At 36.1% G+C, this 16,469-nt stretch overlaps 1 protein-coding gene across 1 annotated transcript; it reads left to right on the top strand.

Moving 5' to 3' along the window:
• Window positions 1-686: 686 nt before the first annotated feature.
• Window positions 687-15,869, top strand: LOC122527899 (breast cancer anti-estrogen resistance protein 1-like; the record flags this gene model as incomplete). The annotated part of the gene is made up of 6 exons (XM_043652473.1): window positions 687-813; window positions 5,591-5,891; window positions 10,380-10,732; window positions 11,533-11,825; window positions 12,541-12,897; window positions 13,336-15,869. Coding segments are annotated over 6 exons (1,719 nt in total), but the record flags the coding sequence as incomplete, so codon positions are not given.
• Between the last annotated feature and the right edge of the window lie 600 nt (window positions 15,870-16,469).

Raw genomic sequence — 16,469 nt, 5'->3', positions numbered from 1 at the left:
TTCTCTCGGAAGGATTTTCTCGAAATAAGCCTAGGACTCTCTGAGTGAATCTTCGTGGATATGTTCCGTTCCGAAGTTTCGCGTAATTCTCTGTCTCGTTGCATAAATATTGCATCTTTTTTATAACTCGTTTATTTTTAACAGAAGCGTAGAAAAAAATTTGGCGAAACCAGTGTTTCTAATTTTATTGATGCAACATCGCGATCTTTTATACAAGATAATTCCTTATACTCGTATAAATTAACAGCTATCAATTGAGTACGCGATAGAAAGCAAATTTCTCAAAATTTTAATTCTTCGATTTCGCCCAATATAATTCCAGAATTCCAGAATTTCTGCGTAAACGACCAATCGCAAATATATATATATCGAGAGAGTTACTGTAATCAATTATTGTCGTAATATAAATATATTATTTATTTTACAATCTGCCACGAAGCATGAAAAATGTACCGAAGTACAAATTGATATAATTCGTCGTGCACGGTTCGTCGATCAATTAAACGAATAGAAATTGAATCAACGAAATGGATAACATCGTTTTGAAAAATATGATAACATCTTGCCTTGCGTTGTACGAACGCAAGCTGAATTTTCGCGAAATAATCACGCTGATTCGCGCATTCCAGGTTTAAACGAACAAATTTGAATTTCGCCGCTAATTAATCCGATGGTTTTTTGCGCAGGTGGTAACGCCACAGAAATGCGGCGACGTGTACCTGTACGATCTTCCAGCGAGCCGAGGAAGTCCTGCGCCACCATCCAGGCACGATTCACCCTTGAACTCGAATAACGAGCATTTACACAACTCAGGTGCGTAGCAACCCCGCGTTTTGTTCTCCGACCATTGGTCGTTCGACGACCTGGCAACTTCAATAATTTCACAGAGCCAGTTTTGTTGAAAGTTACGTATGATTTCACGTGCTCGCGTCGGAACCATTTTAACTTCACATTTTGTGAAAAATGTTGATTTTGACTTTTGTGGAAAATTTCGATTTCGAGCTGATTACCTTGAAGTTGGCCAGTGTCGATCATTTCGTTTTGGAACAAATGTTGCAGAGAATTTATCTGCAATAGATATACTATAATGCCTGTTATTCGGTCGTTATTTTCGGTCGCGTTTTATTAATTTTAATATTTTAATAATTTATTAGTAAAAGTATCAAACGATTTCAAACGCAAACGGAATAATTATTCGTTCATTATGCTCTCTGCACGTGGCATCTAGTTTGACTGCGTAAATGTAACAGAGAAATATTATAATTCAGAAAATGCAGAAATCTATTCTTCTTTTTCTTTTTTTTAATTTAGCCTCTTTGAAATTGACTGTTCTTTTCACTTTGAGGTGTATATATCAAATTACAAACACTTCGAGATTGAATAATTATATTATATTATTTACGTACTAACAAATTACAAACTTGGAAATCAAAAAATAACAAAATAATATTTTTTGTAAGTATCAAGTCACGAACTACGAAAAACTTTCCTCGGGGACTGTCAGGTTTTTCATTTCAAAGTTGAAAGAAATAAATCGCTTCTCGTAACGAAATTAAATTATAAATCTGAAGATTGGGAAATCTCTCTCGTTAAAACTGTCAAGTTTAAATTACAAATTCCAAACGTGAAACATGATCTTCTTCTTCAGTCAACAAATTATAAATTAAAAAAAAAGAAAAAACAGAAAAGATAATCCAATTGGATTTTTGACTGTTATAATCGAGAAATTTCAGACGCGTTGTCGTTGCCTCGCGATGCACGTTTTAATCGCTTCAATCGACCATTACGCGTTTGTTCATGGGTATTCGATCGAAAACAAGATACTCCCATAGGAAGCGTTTATTGAGAATCGATAAAACGCCGATGTTATTCACAGATTTCTTTCATTAAACAGCGTCGTTCCGAATCGAACAATCTTTTGCTCCGTTCGAAAAAAACCGCCAGACGAATCGATTCGTGAATGCTCTCGCGGTCTTGCGATATTTTCAATAAAAACTTGCTTATCGTACGATCGATAAAGGATGCTTTTAGAATCATGGAATTGTCCATGTACATTAGATCCTTTAGCTAAAATTTTTTTTTTTTGTTAAACGTGACAATAAAATTGCATGAAATTCTGCAACGCGTTGAATATTGATACAATTTGAAATATAGTGGAAATATTTAAACAGCACTAGGAGTATAATAAATTAAATAATTACAAATTTTAAAAAATAGCAGTGTAAATGTAATGTAAATTCTCTTTCAAATGTAAAATTGATTTATTCGTTTATTTATTGACAACAAATGATTTCATCGAAGTGATTTTATTTCGAAGCAAATTCCTATTTCAAGCATTTCAAATGTCAACGATACAAACGCACAAATGTGAAATATATTTTCTTATTTACAACAATTGTAACTTAACTTGCATGCAACAAAAATATTAAATATTTGTCAAGAATTATTTATGTGTGTATGAATGTCTCCTTGGAAAAGTTTTGTTTCTATTAATCGACAATTACGTTTTATTTTTTGATACTTGTCAAAAAGAGTTTTGAATGTATTAACAAGTTTTTATAACTGTTTCCTCGTCTGCTAAAGAGCAATAACAAACTGATCGCTCGTTACTTTTTTAATGTTAAAACAAATCGAAGACCGCAAGCGACAAATTCAATTTTGCAGATTTTCTGATTTTTCCATTATTTAGTAGTCGGTTAATTTGAAAAAAAAAAAGAATCCACACGCTTCAATCCATGTTTCGATTGATTTACCGGAATCCATATATTTTCGGAACATTCAGATTGAGTGGAGTATACATACGAGTCCGAGTGTGAAAAAAAATTCTGCACGATATGAGTTTTGATTCTCGGCGTGCCGGATTTTAATATTGCTCCTCGATAAAAATGTGACTTTCAATATTCATTGATTCTAAACGAATTTCTCAATAAATCAATAAATCCATACGAGTCTATGAATTTGTACTCTTAAATTCATCATAAAAATTTCTTCCACTGGTTTCAAATTGGTTTTATCAAGATTAATATAAATTAATATAAAATTCTGTTTCATAAAGGTTAACATTTCACCAGATATTCAATTATATTTAACGTCAAAATGTATCCATAACTCCCATATTCTTAATATCAGTCTATCAGTTAATTAATTTTTATTACTATTTATTTTATATATACTATTATTTAATCTTTACTTCGTAATAAGAAACGTATCTTTTACTATTATTTACTACTATTTACTATATTTACTATTAACGTATCTTTTACTATTATTTACTATATTTACTATTAATGCATCTTTTACTATTATTTACTATTATTTACTATATTTACCATTAACGTATCTTTTACTATTATTTACTATATTTACTATTAACGTATCTTTTACTATTATTTACTATATTTACTATTAACGTATCTTTTACTATTATTTACTATATTTACTATTAACGTATCTTTTACTATTATTTACTATATTTACTATTAACGTATCTTTTACTATTATTTACTATATTTACTATTAACGTATCTTTTACTATTATTTACTATATTTACTATTAACGTATCTTTTACTATTATTTACTATATTTACTATTATTTAATCTTAAACTCCGCAATAAGAAACGTATCTTTTAAATGAAAAGAACTATCTCGTGCAAGAATATCAACGAGCAAACTTTAACAATTGACATTATCAAAAAGAAAAAACTCCCACTAATTGCGTTCATTGTAAGAAACGTCATTTTCATAAAATTACGAGGATCTATTTCGTTCGAATGATCCTCACTGTACAGAAATGTCGCCGATCAAAAATGTCAAAACCAGAGCAACGTTGTCAGAAAAAGGAAAATCGCTACTGTCGCTGGAAGAAAATCGCGAGCTATTGTATCGATCATTCGATTTGCGAATGATGTAGAAGAAAGATGTACCGCGAGATACATCCTGTTCGCTGGTGTTCGTGCAATATCTACCGATACCCACCGGCTATTTATCTTGGACGATCTGAAGAAAAATGGCCCGCTAGTTCCTTTCACGAATCGACGTATCCGGGACGTGGCTCGTTCGCGGGGCATTAACGTAGGAAATTACAAAGCTATCTCGCGAAACCTTAAACCAATCTCTGCGGTGAAAGATCGCCGATCCTGTCACGGTTCTCCTAACGACCGACTGACCCCGTTCGCTCGCAACCGGTCGATCAAAAAAAAAAAAATGTTCCTCCACCGTGGAAACAATGGCACCCCGATCGTTCGGTAAATAAATTAACGATTATAGATATCGCATCTAATGGCTAGTAAAATTCAACTGGAGATGGATGCACGTCGTGTTGGAGAAGTAACAATTATTGCACTATAACAATTATTAGTTATTATCGTGATTTATTGCACTTTGGATCATAGATAATCGGAAGTTTGAATACTCGTGAGTTATCGAGTTTTTTGTATTTTGTATTTATTGCACTTTGGATCATAGATAATCGGAAGTTCGAATACTAGTGAGTTATCGAGTTTTTTCGTATTTTGTATTTATTGCACTTTGGATCAGAAATAATCGGAAGTTTGAATACTCGTGAGTTATCGAGTTTCTTCGTATTTTGTATTTTTAGAGATTTGTATAAGATAGTAAGGCATTGTTAACATTGTAGATATTCATGTTGGGGAAGTAACAATTATTAGTTATTATTGTGATTTATTGCACTTTGGATTATAGATAATTGGAAGTTTGAATACTCGTGAGTTATCGAGTTTTTTCTATTTTGTATTTTTAGAGATTTGTACAATATATTAAGGTATTGTGAACATTGTAGATATTCGTGTTAGGGAAGTAACAATTATTGCACTATAACAATTATTAGTTATTATCGTGATTTATTGCACTTTGGATCACAGATAATCGGAAGTTTGAATACTCGTGAGTTATCGAGTTTTTGCGTATTTTTAGAGATTTGTATAAGATACCAAGATATTGTGAACATCGTTGATATTCGTGTTGGGCAAGTAACAATTATTGCACTATAACAATTATTAATTATTATCGTGATTTATTGCACTTTGGATCACAGACAATCGGAAGTTTGAATACTCGTGAGTTATCGAATTTTTTCGTATTTTTAGAGATTTGTATAAGATACTGAGGTATTGTGAACATTGTAGATATTTATTGTCGTAAATTACAATATGTCAGTTGCAAAGCGATGATGTACATATATACTTCTGAGAATTGAACTACAATAATGTATGAAGGTCGAAAATTATTTTAACGTCTCGCACTTATCTTTTTATCATATTTAATTAGTTGAATGCGCTCCAATCTCGCGACTCTCATTTCTCGTAAAATCAATTGTTTCAATTAATTCAAAATTCGAATTCCGCGGAAATTAACAAATTGACACTTTCGTGGTGCAACGAAATTTTAATCATTCTTTTCCTCCGGAATAATCCAGAAAACACGCGCGATCCCAATTCTCCCCAACTGTTGCCCTTTGCAGGAAGCAGTCGGGAACGTGCGAAAAATTTCGAACGATCTATGCAAAGTACACGATCTACGCGACCGTAAGAAACGCTCCGGGAGTTCATCTGATAAATATGTGCACGCAGGCCGATACACGACGAGCAGCAGAAGTTCAGTGGACAACGGTGGCGATGTGAGCGAGTGTTACGACGTGCCACCGCGAGCTGTCCCCGTGATTCCATCGCCAGCCAGCAGCCCGAGTCCAGCACCGTCGTGCTACGACATCCCCAGGCCACCTACCTCCTGCACGCCGATCTCCAACTGCTCCGGAGGATCCGGCGTCACGCCTCTCGATTGCTACGACGTGCCCAGACCGTTGCAGCCTCTCACACCTAGCAGCTCGGCGTCCAGCCTCACCAACGATGGATCCCTCAGCGGATCGAACCGGTACGTGATCCACGAACGATACACGATGGCTAGACAAACCAGGATCTTTTACTTTATCGTCGCTAACGCGAGCAATCCAGTAAAGTATAGACGCGATTCTTTCTACCAAAGTTAAAGATAAACGCGAAATTTTAATTTATTAATTTTAATTTATTAATTAATCTTTATTGATTTCAATTCGTCGAGCGTTTTGTTTTGTTTTGAGAAGATGTGCACAACGGTGGGGTTAATTGTTTCTAGGACGGATGGACGAGTATATGTAAATGCACTTGCTGTAAGATTGAGTTAAATTGTAACAAAGTGACACAGTGGTGAGATTTTTTTGGTGTTTTTTTTTTTTTGAATAATTTTTAATTTTGTTGGTTTTTACAGTTGGTATTTGCAGGACTTAATGTTTTATTTTTTAATAAATTATTCAACAGAAATTTTTTTTTTGATAAGTACAGTCTTTCAGTCCAATAATTCATTCGGACTCTGAATTTACATAATAATATTAAATTATAAATAAATTTACATCTGTAAATAAAACGACATTATATCTAATTATATTGTTCATAAAGACATCATATTTCGATTAATTTTTTATAACACTTTTAAATGGATGTCAATAGTCGAATATATACTACATTTTTCATTCCAATTTTCATCAGTCTCTGTTTCAAGTCGTTATATTCCTTCATTGATGAAGTACCTCCACGTTCAATTTAATAATCCTAGAAACATATCTGGCAACACTGTCCATATTTTTTGATCCTAATTCTCATCGCTAATAATAAAACTGCGGTGCAAAATCTGACTGAATTGGACAGGATGTGACGCAGAAATGACAAGGAGATCCTGAGGACCACGAAAAAATACGTTGCATGCAATGTCTATTCATATACCTCGTGTGTGCTATAGTTATCGTCAGTAGCGAAAAGGTTAACGTTCGGACGATAGACGCTCCGTCGATTAAAAACGTAGGGATTCCCAACGAGACAGTCCAAGAATATTTATGACAATGTATGTATAAAAATACAGAGATGTATGTACCTCGTCTAATCAACAAAATCTCTGAATAGAAATTGCTCGCCTGTAATTTGAGGATGAACCTTGAACTGAAAGATGTACTCTAAAAGATATGTCGATTGAATGGAACAAGGATGAGATCTAGGGATCTACGTCACATTTATTATATTCCAAGGTTATATTGAAGATACGAAGAATTTCATTTTATTTGTTATATTCCAAGGTAGCACTGAAGATACGAACAATTTTATTTTATTTATTATATTCCAAGGTAGCATTGAAGATACGAACAATTTTACTTCATTTATTATATTCCAAGGTAGCATTGAAGATACGAACAATTTCATTTCATTTATTATTTCATTTCATATATTCCAAGGTAGCATTGAAGATACGAAGAATTTTATTTTCAAACACTGAAAGTACTCCTTTTTCCCTATTTTACATTGGAACATTTGCAACATATGCAACACATCTAATAAAACGACTTATAAAGCTTGTAAAATCATACGATACTGTCAACTCAATTTCGACCAAGATGTAACGCAGACAATCAGCTGTTTTACAATACTGTCTCCTTTATTAATTATCAGGTGCAAAATGCAATGCGTCGTTTGAAGCAGTTTTAATAGAATGAAAGTTACGAATTAAAAATCAGAATGGAAATTGTGAATTAAAAATTTCATCGTCTCATTCGTTTCTACATAACGAAGAATTATCGTGAAATTCGCCTGAACATAAAATTAACGAAACTAAAATTATTGTCAAATTCACTTGAGCAAAAAATTAGTGAGATAAAAAGAACGTAGTTGCTGGAATCTTTATATTTATCGTGCGAATGATACAACAATATAACGACTTGAAACTCTTAAAATTCGTTGTTAGATAATCGTAATGCAAGAATTAGATCGTGCTTTTTCTGAAGATTTTTTGACATTTCGTTTCGAAGCGTGTTTCAGCGTGCTTTCGTTTTCGTTACGACGGCCATCCGATGACTATATATCGAGGCATCAACATCCAGTACGTTGAACTTTATGCATTCGCTAGCGTAACGAGACACACAGCTGCTAGGAAGTAATTTATTTCGAGAAGCACTGGCTTAAATACCGGACCGGTGCCAAACAGCGGCCGTTCCTACTGCAGTTTCGGAGAAATCGGTTCCATTTACAGTTCACGAAACAGTCTACAATGGCGCTCTTCGTATTTTACGATTTTCACTTTGCAGCGAAAAAAGATCTTACACTCTCGGCAGCTGGTGACATGGTGGAGAAATTATACGTAGTAATAAATCTATCTACTGACTAAAATTAATTCTTTCGGTTCACCGATGAGAAAAACAATTTCTCTGCTTCTATTAACTCTCTTGTGCTGAAATAACGTGCCACGCACGTCGAGAATTTTTTGTCCCAAAATTGCAATATTTTCTCAGTTTTAAATATATTTAAGTATAACCCAGCAAAATAAACAATAAATTTATTACTTCTTAGTAATTTCTATCCAGTGATATACCGATGAATTCAAATAGAAGACGAATTATCGTATATCGGTTTGGTCACTCGTTATGGTCCGCAAAGTGGTTAACCTCTTGCGCTGGAATAACGTGCCACGCACGTCGAGAATTTTTTGTCCCGGAATTGCAATATTTTCTCAAAGGTTTAAGTTATATTTAAGTAAAACAGAATAGGTAAAACAAATAATAAATTTATTACTTCTCAATCATTTCTATCCAGTGATATCAGACGAGTTCAAAAGAAAAAGAAAGCGAATTATTGTATGTGGTTTGGTCGCTCGTTATGGTCCGCAATCAGTTGCCAGCGCAATTGGCCAAGATCAATTTATGCTCCAAGTCAATTTTCATCGTGATTGATTCAAGTCACGTGAAAGAATCGAAAGTGATGAGAAGATTATTCTCTTCTCAAATAGAAAAATAATTTCAGAAGCTGAAATATTCAGTAAAAAAGAAATTTAAAAATTTATCTCCGCGTACGTGGAGAAAGAAATATATTATTGAAACGTCGAGTCTAAACTCGATCATTGCCCGGATTTTCTCTTCTCTTTGTCAAATTTCTGACTATGTCAAAACTATGTCAACGATAAATATCTAACAACGAAAAAAAAGGAAAACGATAAATAAAGAAAATCTGTAAAGGTAAATTTGCAAAGACTGAAATTAACATTCCAGCAGAAGCTTCTTTATCTTTCGGCATAATTCTAGCTCTCTCGTCACTTTGCGGGGGAATAATTACTTTTTAATTTCAAAATCAATTAAATTCAACTCGAATCGAGTCGAAGGGGATTGCTCGACTTTGACGATAACATCGTTAACCGTCGTATTTTATCACTTAATTACATCGAAGTAGTTCGAGAGGCGCGAAAGTTTTCGAACTGTTATTTCTATTCTATTTCCCTTTCATTGGCACTGATTAATAGTGCTCCGTGGGAGTGTGGCCCCTAATGGTTAAATGAATAGGAAACTTTGAAACGAGCCGGGATCAAATGGAAAATACGCTTCGGATGGCTTTTCAAACGGTCAGGGTTTTCAGCGATGAAATTCAGGACTGGGTTCTCGTTTTCTTTTGTTTCGGCGAAAATTGAGCACATCGCCCCGACAAAAGGAGAAACAGGAAACGTTTCAACGCTCGAACTGAATTACCCGGTGTTGCATTAGCCTAAATATTTTTCCAAAGAGACTGTTAAATAGAAAACTACTGACGAGCAAATCCTTCAAAAATTCGAATCTTTTAATTATTAAGTGTAAATAGTTAAAATAAATATTTAATTAAGTAAAGTATTTAATTAAGTAATATTTAATTAAATTAAAATAAAATATTTAATTAAGTAAAGTATAAGTTATTTAATTAAGTAATTTAATAAAATATTTAATCTATTAAGTATAAGTAGTTAAAATAAATATTTAATTTAGATATTTGATTTTAATAAAAAAAAAATTATTTAGGCATCTTTATATATTACGATATTAATCGATCATTTATTCTTGTTTCCTTAAAAACAGCTCGAAGCATAAATACAAATATTTCAGCTGAAAATAATTAATTAAGACTTGTTTTGCGTGACTTTTTTATTTATAACAATCGACACTTCTATTTCTAAAAGGTACTCAGGTGAATTCAGAAGTGTTCAGAAGAACGCAGGTAAACAAAAAAATGAAAGAATTCACTCTCTATGTATTGCGTACGTTCTCAGATAGCTCTTTTAAATTAATAAATCGTTCTCAAAAATAGAAATTACAATTATATCCTCGTTTCTCAGAAAAAAAACGTAGTTCGAGAAACAACGGGTGCCCCGAATTTTTGAGCGATACTAGTATATCTAGTCTCGAAAATACTACATTCTGTGCCACGTTTCAAATAAAATTAGCAGTGATGTTCCAATCGACGAACGAGCCATAATTCGCATTAATAAATCGTACTTGCAAACGAGAGTTGGATCACGCTGACAAAAACGTTTCGTCCATTTCAGATCCAGCCTGGCCGCCCAGGATTACGATGTACCTCGATCGCGTCTTCCAGCATCCTCGTTACCGTCCCGGCACAACACGCCCGTGCCCAAAACACCGACACCACCGCCGCCGCCGCAAACCCAACAGATCTACGATGTTCCAGTCAGCAAGGAGCTTCCCCTGGAACTGGACTCCGCTTTGGAAGGTCTGCAGAGGCTGCAGAGCGAGGCGTCCGCCGCGATAGCCAGGTTACTCGGGTTCGTGAGCCCCGTTTGGAGAACGCCTCAGCGATTAGACGCGACCCTGATGGATCTTAGGCTCGCCGCGCTCAGGCTTAGAACGTCGTTGCACGATCTCGCTGAATTTGCCGAAGGTAATCTTCTCGTGAATTTGTCGTTGGCGTTGTGCGTCGATGAAAACGTATGAATTACAAATGGTTTACAAAATCTTTCAGAAGGGGCGAGGATCTTTTTCTTCTTTCCCAAATTGCAACATTTTCACAGTTTTTGAGTGTAATGTTGAAATGTAACCCGGGCAAAGCAAACGTTGATAAGTGTTGTTGATAATAATTTCTTAATCATTTCTATCCGGTGATATCGTACCGACGTGTTGAAAATGAAAAAGAAAGCGACGAATTGTTGTATTCGGTCGCTCGTTATGGTCCGCGAATCAGTTGCTAAATAGACGCAAGATAAATTGAAGATAAATTTATCAGAATCAAACCTACCAGCTTGCGTGTTTTTTTATTTTTTTAAGAATTAAAGTATCTTTGAGAAAGTAATAAAAAAAAAAAGGAAAATGTATATATATATATCTTCGTATATTTTGTCTAGTTATGTAGTATCAATTTCTTATAAAAAAAAATTCTTGTTCCTCCTCCAGATCTTAACACGATCCATTTATGCTCGTACACTCGAATCGATATTTATTCAAGAGAAAAAGATCCTTCCCCCATTTCTAATCGTCAGTCACGCGCAGTAAGAGAAATTCCTCGAATTATTTTTAACGAAGAGTAAAACGAAAACCTCGAGACGGAGATGACACAGAGTCTCAACTGGCCCGAATGTCGAATTAACGAAGCAAAACATCGTACAAAAGAATCCCAAGATTTTCAACAGACCTTTCGTAATTTCTCTGCCTCTGTGTACATATTTCTATGTATTTTGCGCGCAGGCACGCTGGGGAACGCAGGGAAAGCACCGGACAAAGGGTTGGCCTCGAAACTACGACCTCTGGTGAAGGCTCTCCGCGATTCCGACAAACTCGTGCAGGAAGCGGCCACCGAGCTGGACGCGATGGAATGGGACGCGGGCAAATTGTGTCGCGGGGGTGGCGATACCCCGACACCTACTAACGGGCCACCTTCGTCTCTGTTGCCACCGGTGCAACCGGATCCGCTCGATCAGCTGATCGCGTGCGCTCAGGCACTGACGGAAGACGTTCGTCAGGTGGCCAGTTTCATTCAGGTGAGCATCGATCGAAGGATGTTGAAGGCGGAATTGCGCTTTCTTCGATTGATAGAATTGAGAAGAGTGGCGAGAAGCACGAAGGAATTAATTTTTTTAACACGTTGATCGCTAGATCTGCATAATCTAGCAAGAGAGTTACTTAATTTTTGTAATACAATATATAATGTTTTGTTATATAATGTCGAGTAATGTACTTTTTATTTCACAATATTGTTTTAGGTAGCTGTGAAATTTTTTTCGTCGATGATATTCATTTTGTTTTATTGGGAATATTTGGCAGCATGTCACACTGAGATGCTTAAAGTAAATTCGAGGCTCTTGTCTTTTCACAAATGTGCATCGTCACAAGAAAAATATCGGTAGACCGAGAATCATAATGATATACATACAATCCACTGTTAGTTCCCATCAAATGTGATTTGTTGTTACAGTAACTTATTATTGTAAAAATTAATTCCATTTTCTCAAATTGTGAAAAGGTATTCCGATTCTGAGCCAGCTTGCTATTTTAATTTTAATATCATATTTGTCACGCTGTTATCTACATAAATTTACCAGTTCAACTACTAGAAAGACTCGTCGTGAGACAGATTCGATTTACATTTTATAAAAATTACCAGTAATCCTTACAATGTCGTAGATATCCTGCCCCTCCCCGAGATGATCGAACCTTCCAAAATAATCGAGCTCGTTTAAAATTTGCCTGAAACAGGGGAACTCGACCCTGCTGTTCAAACGGTCGTCGATCATTTCGACCGGTAGCAGCAACAACAGCGGTGCCGGCGAGGATTACGATTACGTGAATCTCGACTCGAGGGAGGTGGTCGCGAAGCAACGGGAGGAAGTGAGGGCATCGCTGCCGCAGGAACTTCGTAGTAATTACGATCTCCTGATATCCGAGTCGGACAATGCCACGATTCAAATGCCACCCAGTACACCGACACCCATGGATCCGAACGACAAACAATTGCTGGCTTTCTATGCCGCCCAGGTGATCACGCACGGTAATCATCTGACTCACGCCATTGACGCCTTCATGCAAACGGTCGAGCATAACCAACCACCAAAGGCGAGTACTCTCTGTACTAACGATAAAATAAAATCTAAATGCTCCATAATCGTTTGGATAAATCACACGCCACGAGAAGACAAGATTTTCACAAGGTGTATCACAAGGAATTTTAGTATCTTTGTATCTACATTGGACAGAGGTTTTACATTTGCAAATACTTCCAGTATGAATTATAGACAAAAGTCACTTTCGATATTAGATAACTCGTGCATAGCAGTAAATCATTTATTATAAGATAAGTTGGGAATTTTAATTCCTAGCAATTTCTTTATTATTAATTTGTTATAATAACAACAACTCTGTCACAATTTGAATATTTGAAAGAGGATGGACATTTTATTAACATAGAGAAAGAAAGAAAGAGTAAACAATCAAAGCAACGTTTCACATTGCTCTGCACTTTGTATAATGCTCTGCTCTATTTTTTGAAAACAGGTATTCCTAGCGCATGGAAAGTTCGTGGTGCTGAGCGCTCATAGGCTGGTGCACATCGGTGACACGGTGCACAGGAACGTGACGAGGAACGATGTGAGGACGCGCGTATTACAGTGCGCGAACGCGTTGAGCGAGGCGCTGGGCCAGACCGTGTCGAAGACGAAACAGGCGGCCCAATTCTTCCCGAGTGTATCCGCCGTTCAAGAAATGGTCGACAGCGTGGTGGACGTCTCTCACTTGGCCAAGGACTTGAAGGTGGCCATGATTCACGCTGCGCAACAGCCTTGAGCGTCCAACGATCAGACCCTAATCCCCGACACGGGTGAAGAGAGTAAAGAGAACAAAGAAAGATGAGAAAGCTTGCAGTTCTGAGAAACATTTACTGTTATTCTATCGAGGAAGAAGCCACGTTGCGTTCGACTCGCGACAGCCCCATCAAGTTCCTTGGATTGAGCCTGACGATCCTGACGATCAAACAGTTTCTATCCGCTGGAAACGTGGCTCGCGACAGCAAGAGCGAAATTAAGAATGTGTGTCGTAGGTGTTATTCACTGCCGATTTGGTTAGAATATCGCGATGCCTGATCATCCAGTCAAAAGTAGGGACTTTCGTCTGACGACGAAGAGAGTTTCGAAATAAATTAATCAAACAACGAGACAAGAATTACATAATAATTCACAAATAAAACAAAAATCTTTTGACTCGGACGATGGCCGAGTAGATGGTAGAAACGCGAATTTCTGATCGTTTGATCGACGAGAAGATGAACTCGGACCGAAGGAAGGGAGGAAACGCCAACTTGCTTCTTTTTTTTTTTTTTTTTTTCGCTCGACTAGAAACGACAGCCTTCCCCCTTCGATCGCAATAAAGAATCCTCGAGGCCTATCGTTACTTAGAGATACGCAACTGCCAAAGCCCACAGGTAATGTAGAAACGTAAGGGGAAAAAAAAGAATGCTCCTTCGAGGCGAGCGTGTGTTTGTAATGTATCTGGAGAAAAAGAATATAGAGAACGTAGACTTTTCTAGGAAACCATGTAACCGTGTCGTTCATTTAGCTAGAGGTGTGGAATCAATTATGCGACGTAAAGGACCGATAGTACGTGTAGAACGTGTGTTCGAAATCATTCTCGTGACGTCGGTGTATTGGGTTTGCTTGGAAACGAGGATCATTTCGAAGTTCGATGACGCAGAGTGTTAATCATCGCCCTAGATGTGTTATATCGTGTGATGAAAGAAGCTCGTTAAAACATTTTTTCGTTTGGATGCATATTTACAATGCAATTGTAAACTGCGACGAATTTCACATTCGTTGAATCAAAGTGAAAGGAAGCTAAAACGTAGAAATTGACGAGAATGAAAGAGACGCAATAGCCTAATGTATTCACTGCCGCCAGCGCAAGAAAGGAATTTTTTGTAATCGAAAAATACTTTGTAACAGCGACCTGTCTAGGAAATTCAAAGAGCACAAGAAACGAAGATGTCTTTTTAGAGGCCAATTTTAAACGAATTTTATACAACTTTATCGCCGTGTCACGACTTTTTCGTGCCAGGCCCTTTTTACAGGCTCTTCCAGCAACACTAATCTCGATCGTAAAACGCACACTGGTGACTGCCAAAAAAGAGAAAAACGCCATCGGATTTGTAGACTGTTTTACAATCATTCCAATAATCTAATTCGACTGCAAGGCGGCACTCCCTTTACAGGAGCGACACACGATAACAATAACTTGGAAACAATACGAAACGATACGCCTTATACACGGTCATTTTTATCGATTGTCGTCGGCCGACGCTCCTGCCGATTATAAAACTTTCACAGCGACCGAATCGTTCCCTTTTTCGTAGACGTTAGAGCGTTAGATCATCCTGACGTAGGAGCTTCGAAAACTTTTATAATCGGCAGGGCTGTTTCTTTTTCGTTAAAGGGACAAATGTTTATGAAAAGTACGAGCAAACTCTGTCTGATTTCGCTGAATTTCTTTCGAGATGTAATTTATTTCCGAAAATGATTTTCTCCGATTAATAGCGAAGAAATCATGTTCGTAGGTGTTACGAGAGGTGATCGACCACCGCGCATTTCTGACGCAGCTTCAAAATCGTTCGAAATATTTTTTTTTTTTTTTTCGTCTTTCGTACGGAGGAAAATGAAAATCGTGGAAATGTCGAAAAAAGGGGGAGAAAAAGAAAACTAGAAAGAAAGACGATCATCCGGCACTTAAAAAAAAAAAAAAAGGAGTGTTTACCACGATATAGCTTGTACTTTATTTTTTAGAGATTATATAATCGGAGCATATCGCGCGAACATGAACCTCGTTTACGAGACTTGTATTATAATTTATTGGCGGAGCGCTTTTGTAAGATAAAATGCATTTTTTCAGGCAGTTAGAGTTTACTGTATATTTAGAATTTATACATAGGCGATATATCAATAGGTGCTTGTCACATTCTCGTTGAAAATCGTATTCCGATTGATCGTGACGTGCTATTAAGCGAGATGAATTTTCGTTCTCTTCTCGATATAGCTAATTGAAAAGAAAACTGTGGAACGTATAAATCATTATACAATTGCCTTTCTATCGTGTAACGTCATTTCGTACATCGTACCTGGGATTGTTTTACTTCGAAATAATTTCACAATTGGAAAATGTTCAAAAGACTATGAAAGAATTTATCGGTGGAGTTTCTTGTCAGCAAATACTTCCGATTAGATTTGGAATATCGATGATTCATTGATTATCGTTGTGTTAAATTTAAAACGTGCATCGATCGATTACGAAACTGAAAGATTAATTGATGTATGACTTTCAGACTAGCATGTCCTTTGACTGAATCTGAATCAATTGTGTTAATTTTAAGAACATTTAACGTGTACATAAGTATATTTATATATATATACATATATATGTATATTATAATTATTCCTATTACAATGTATACACAATAATGTACCAACGCAGCAGTGACAAAGCAAAGAACGAAATATTTAAAAATTGTGCAATGGTCAAAGTTTAATTTTTAAGCATCGGATCGTACTCGTGAAAGTGCATAAAGTATTTAGAAACAGAATGGACAATTAAAATAATTCACGTAACGCAGATGTAAAGATCGAACCACGAGTAAGCGTTGAGAAACT

This window comes from Frieseomelitta varia, unplaced genomic scaffold (genome assembly GCF_011392965.1).
Source record: "Frieseomelitta varia isolate USP_RPSP 00005682 unplaced genomic scaffold, Fvar_1.2 scaffold_238, whole genome shotgun sequence".
NCBI classification, from domain to species: domain Eukaryota; kingdom Metazoa; phylum Arthropoda; class Insecta; order Hymenoptera; family Apidae; genus Frieseomelitta; species Frieseomelitta varia.
The sequence above is the reverse complement of the archived record's forward strand: the minus strand, read 5'-3'. Positions and strand labels throughout refer to the sequence as shown.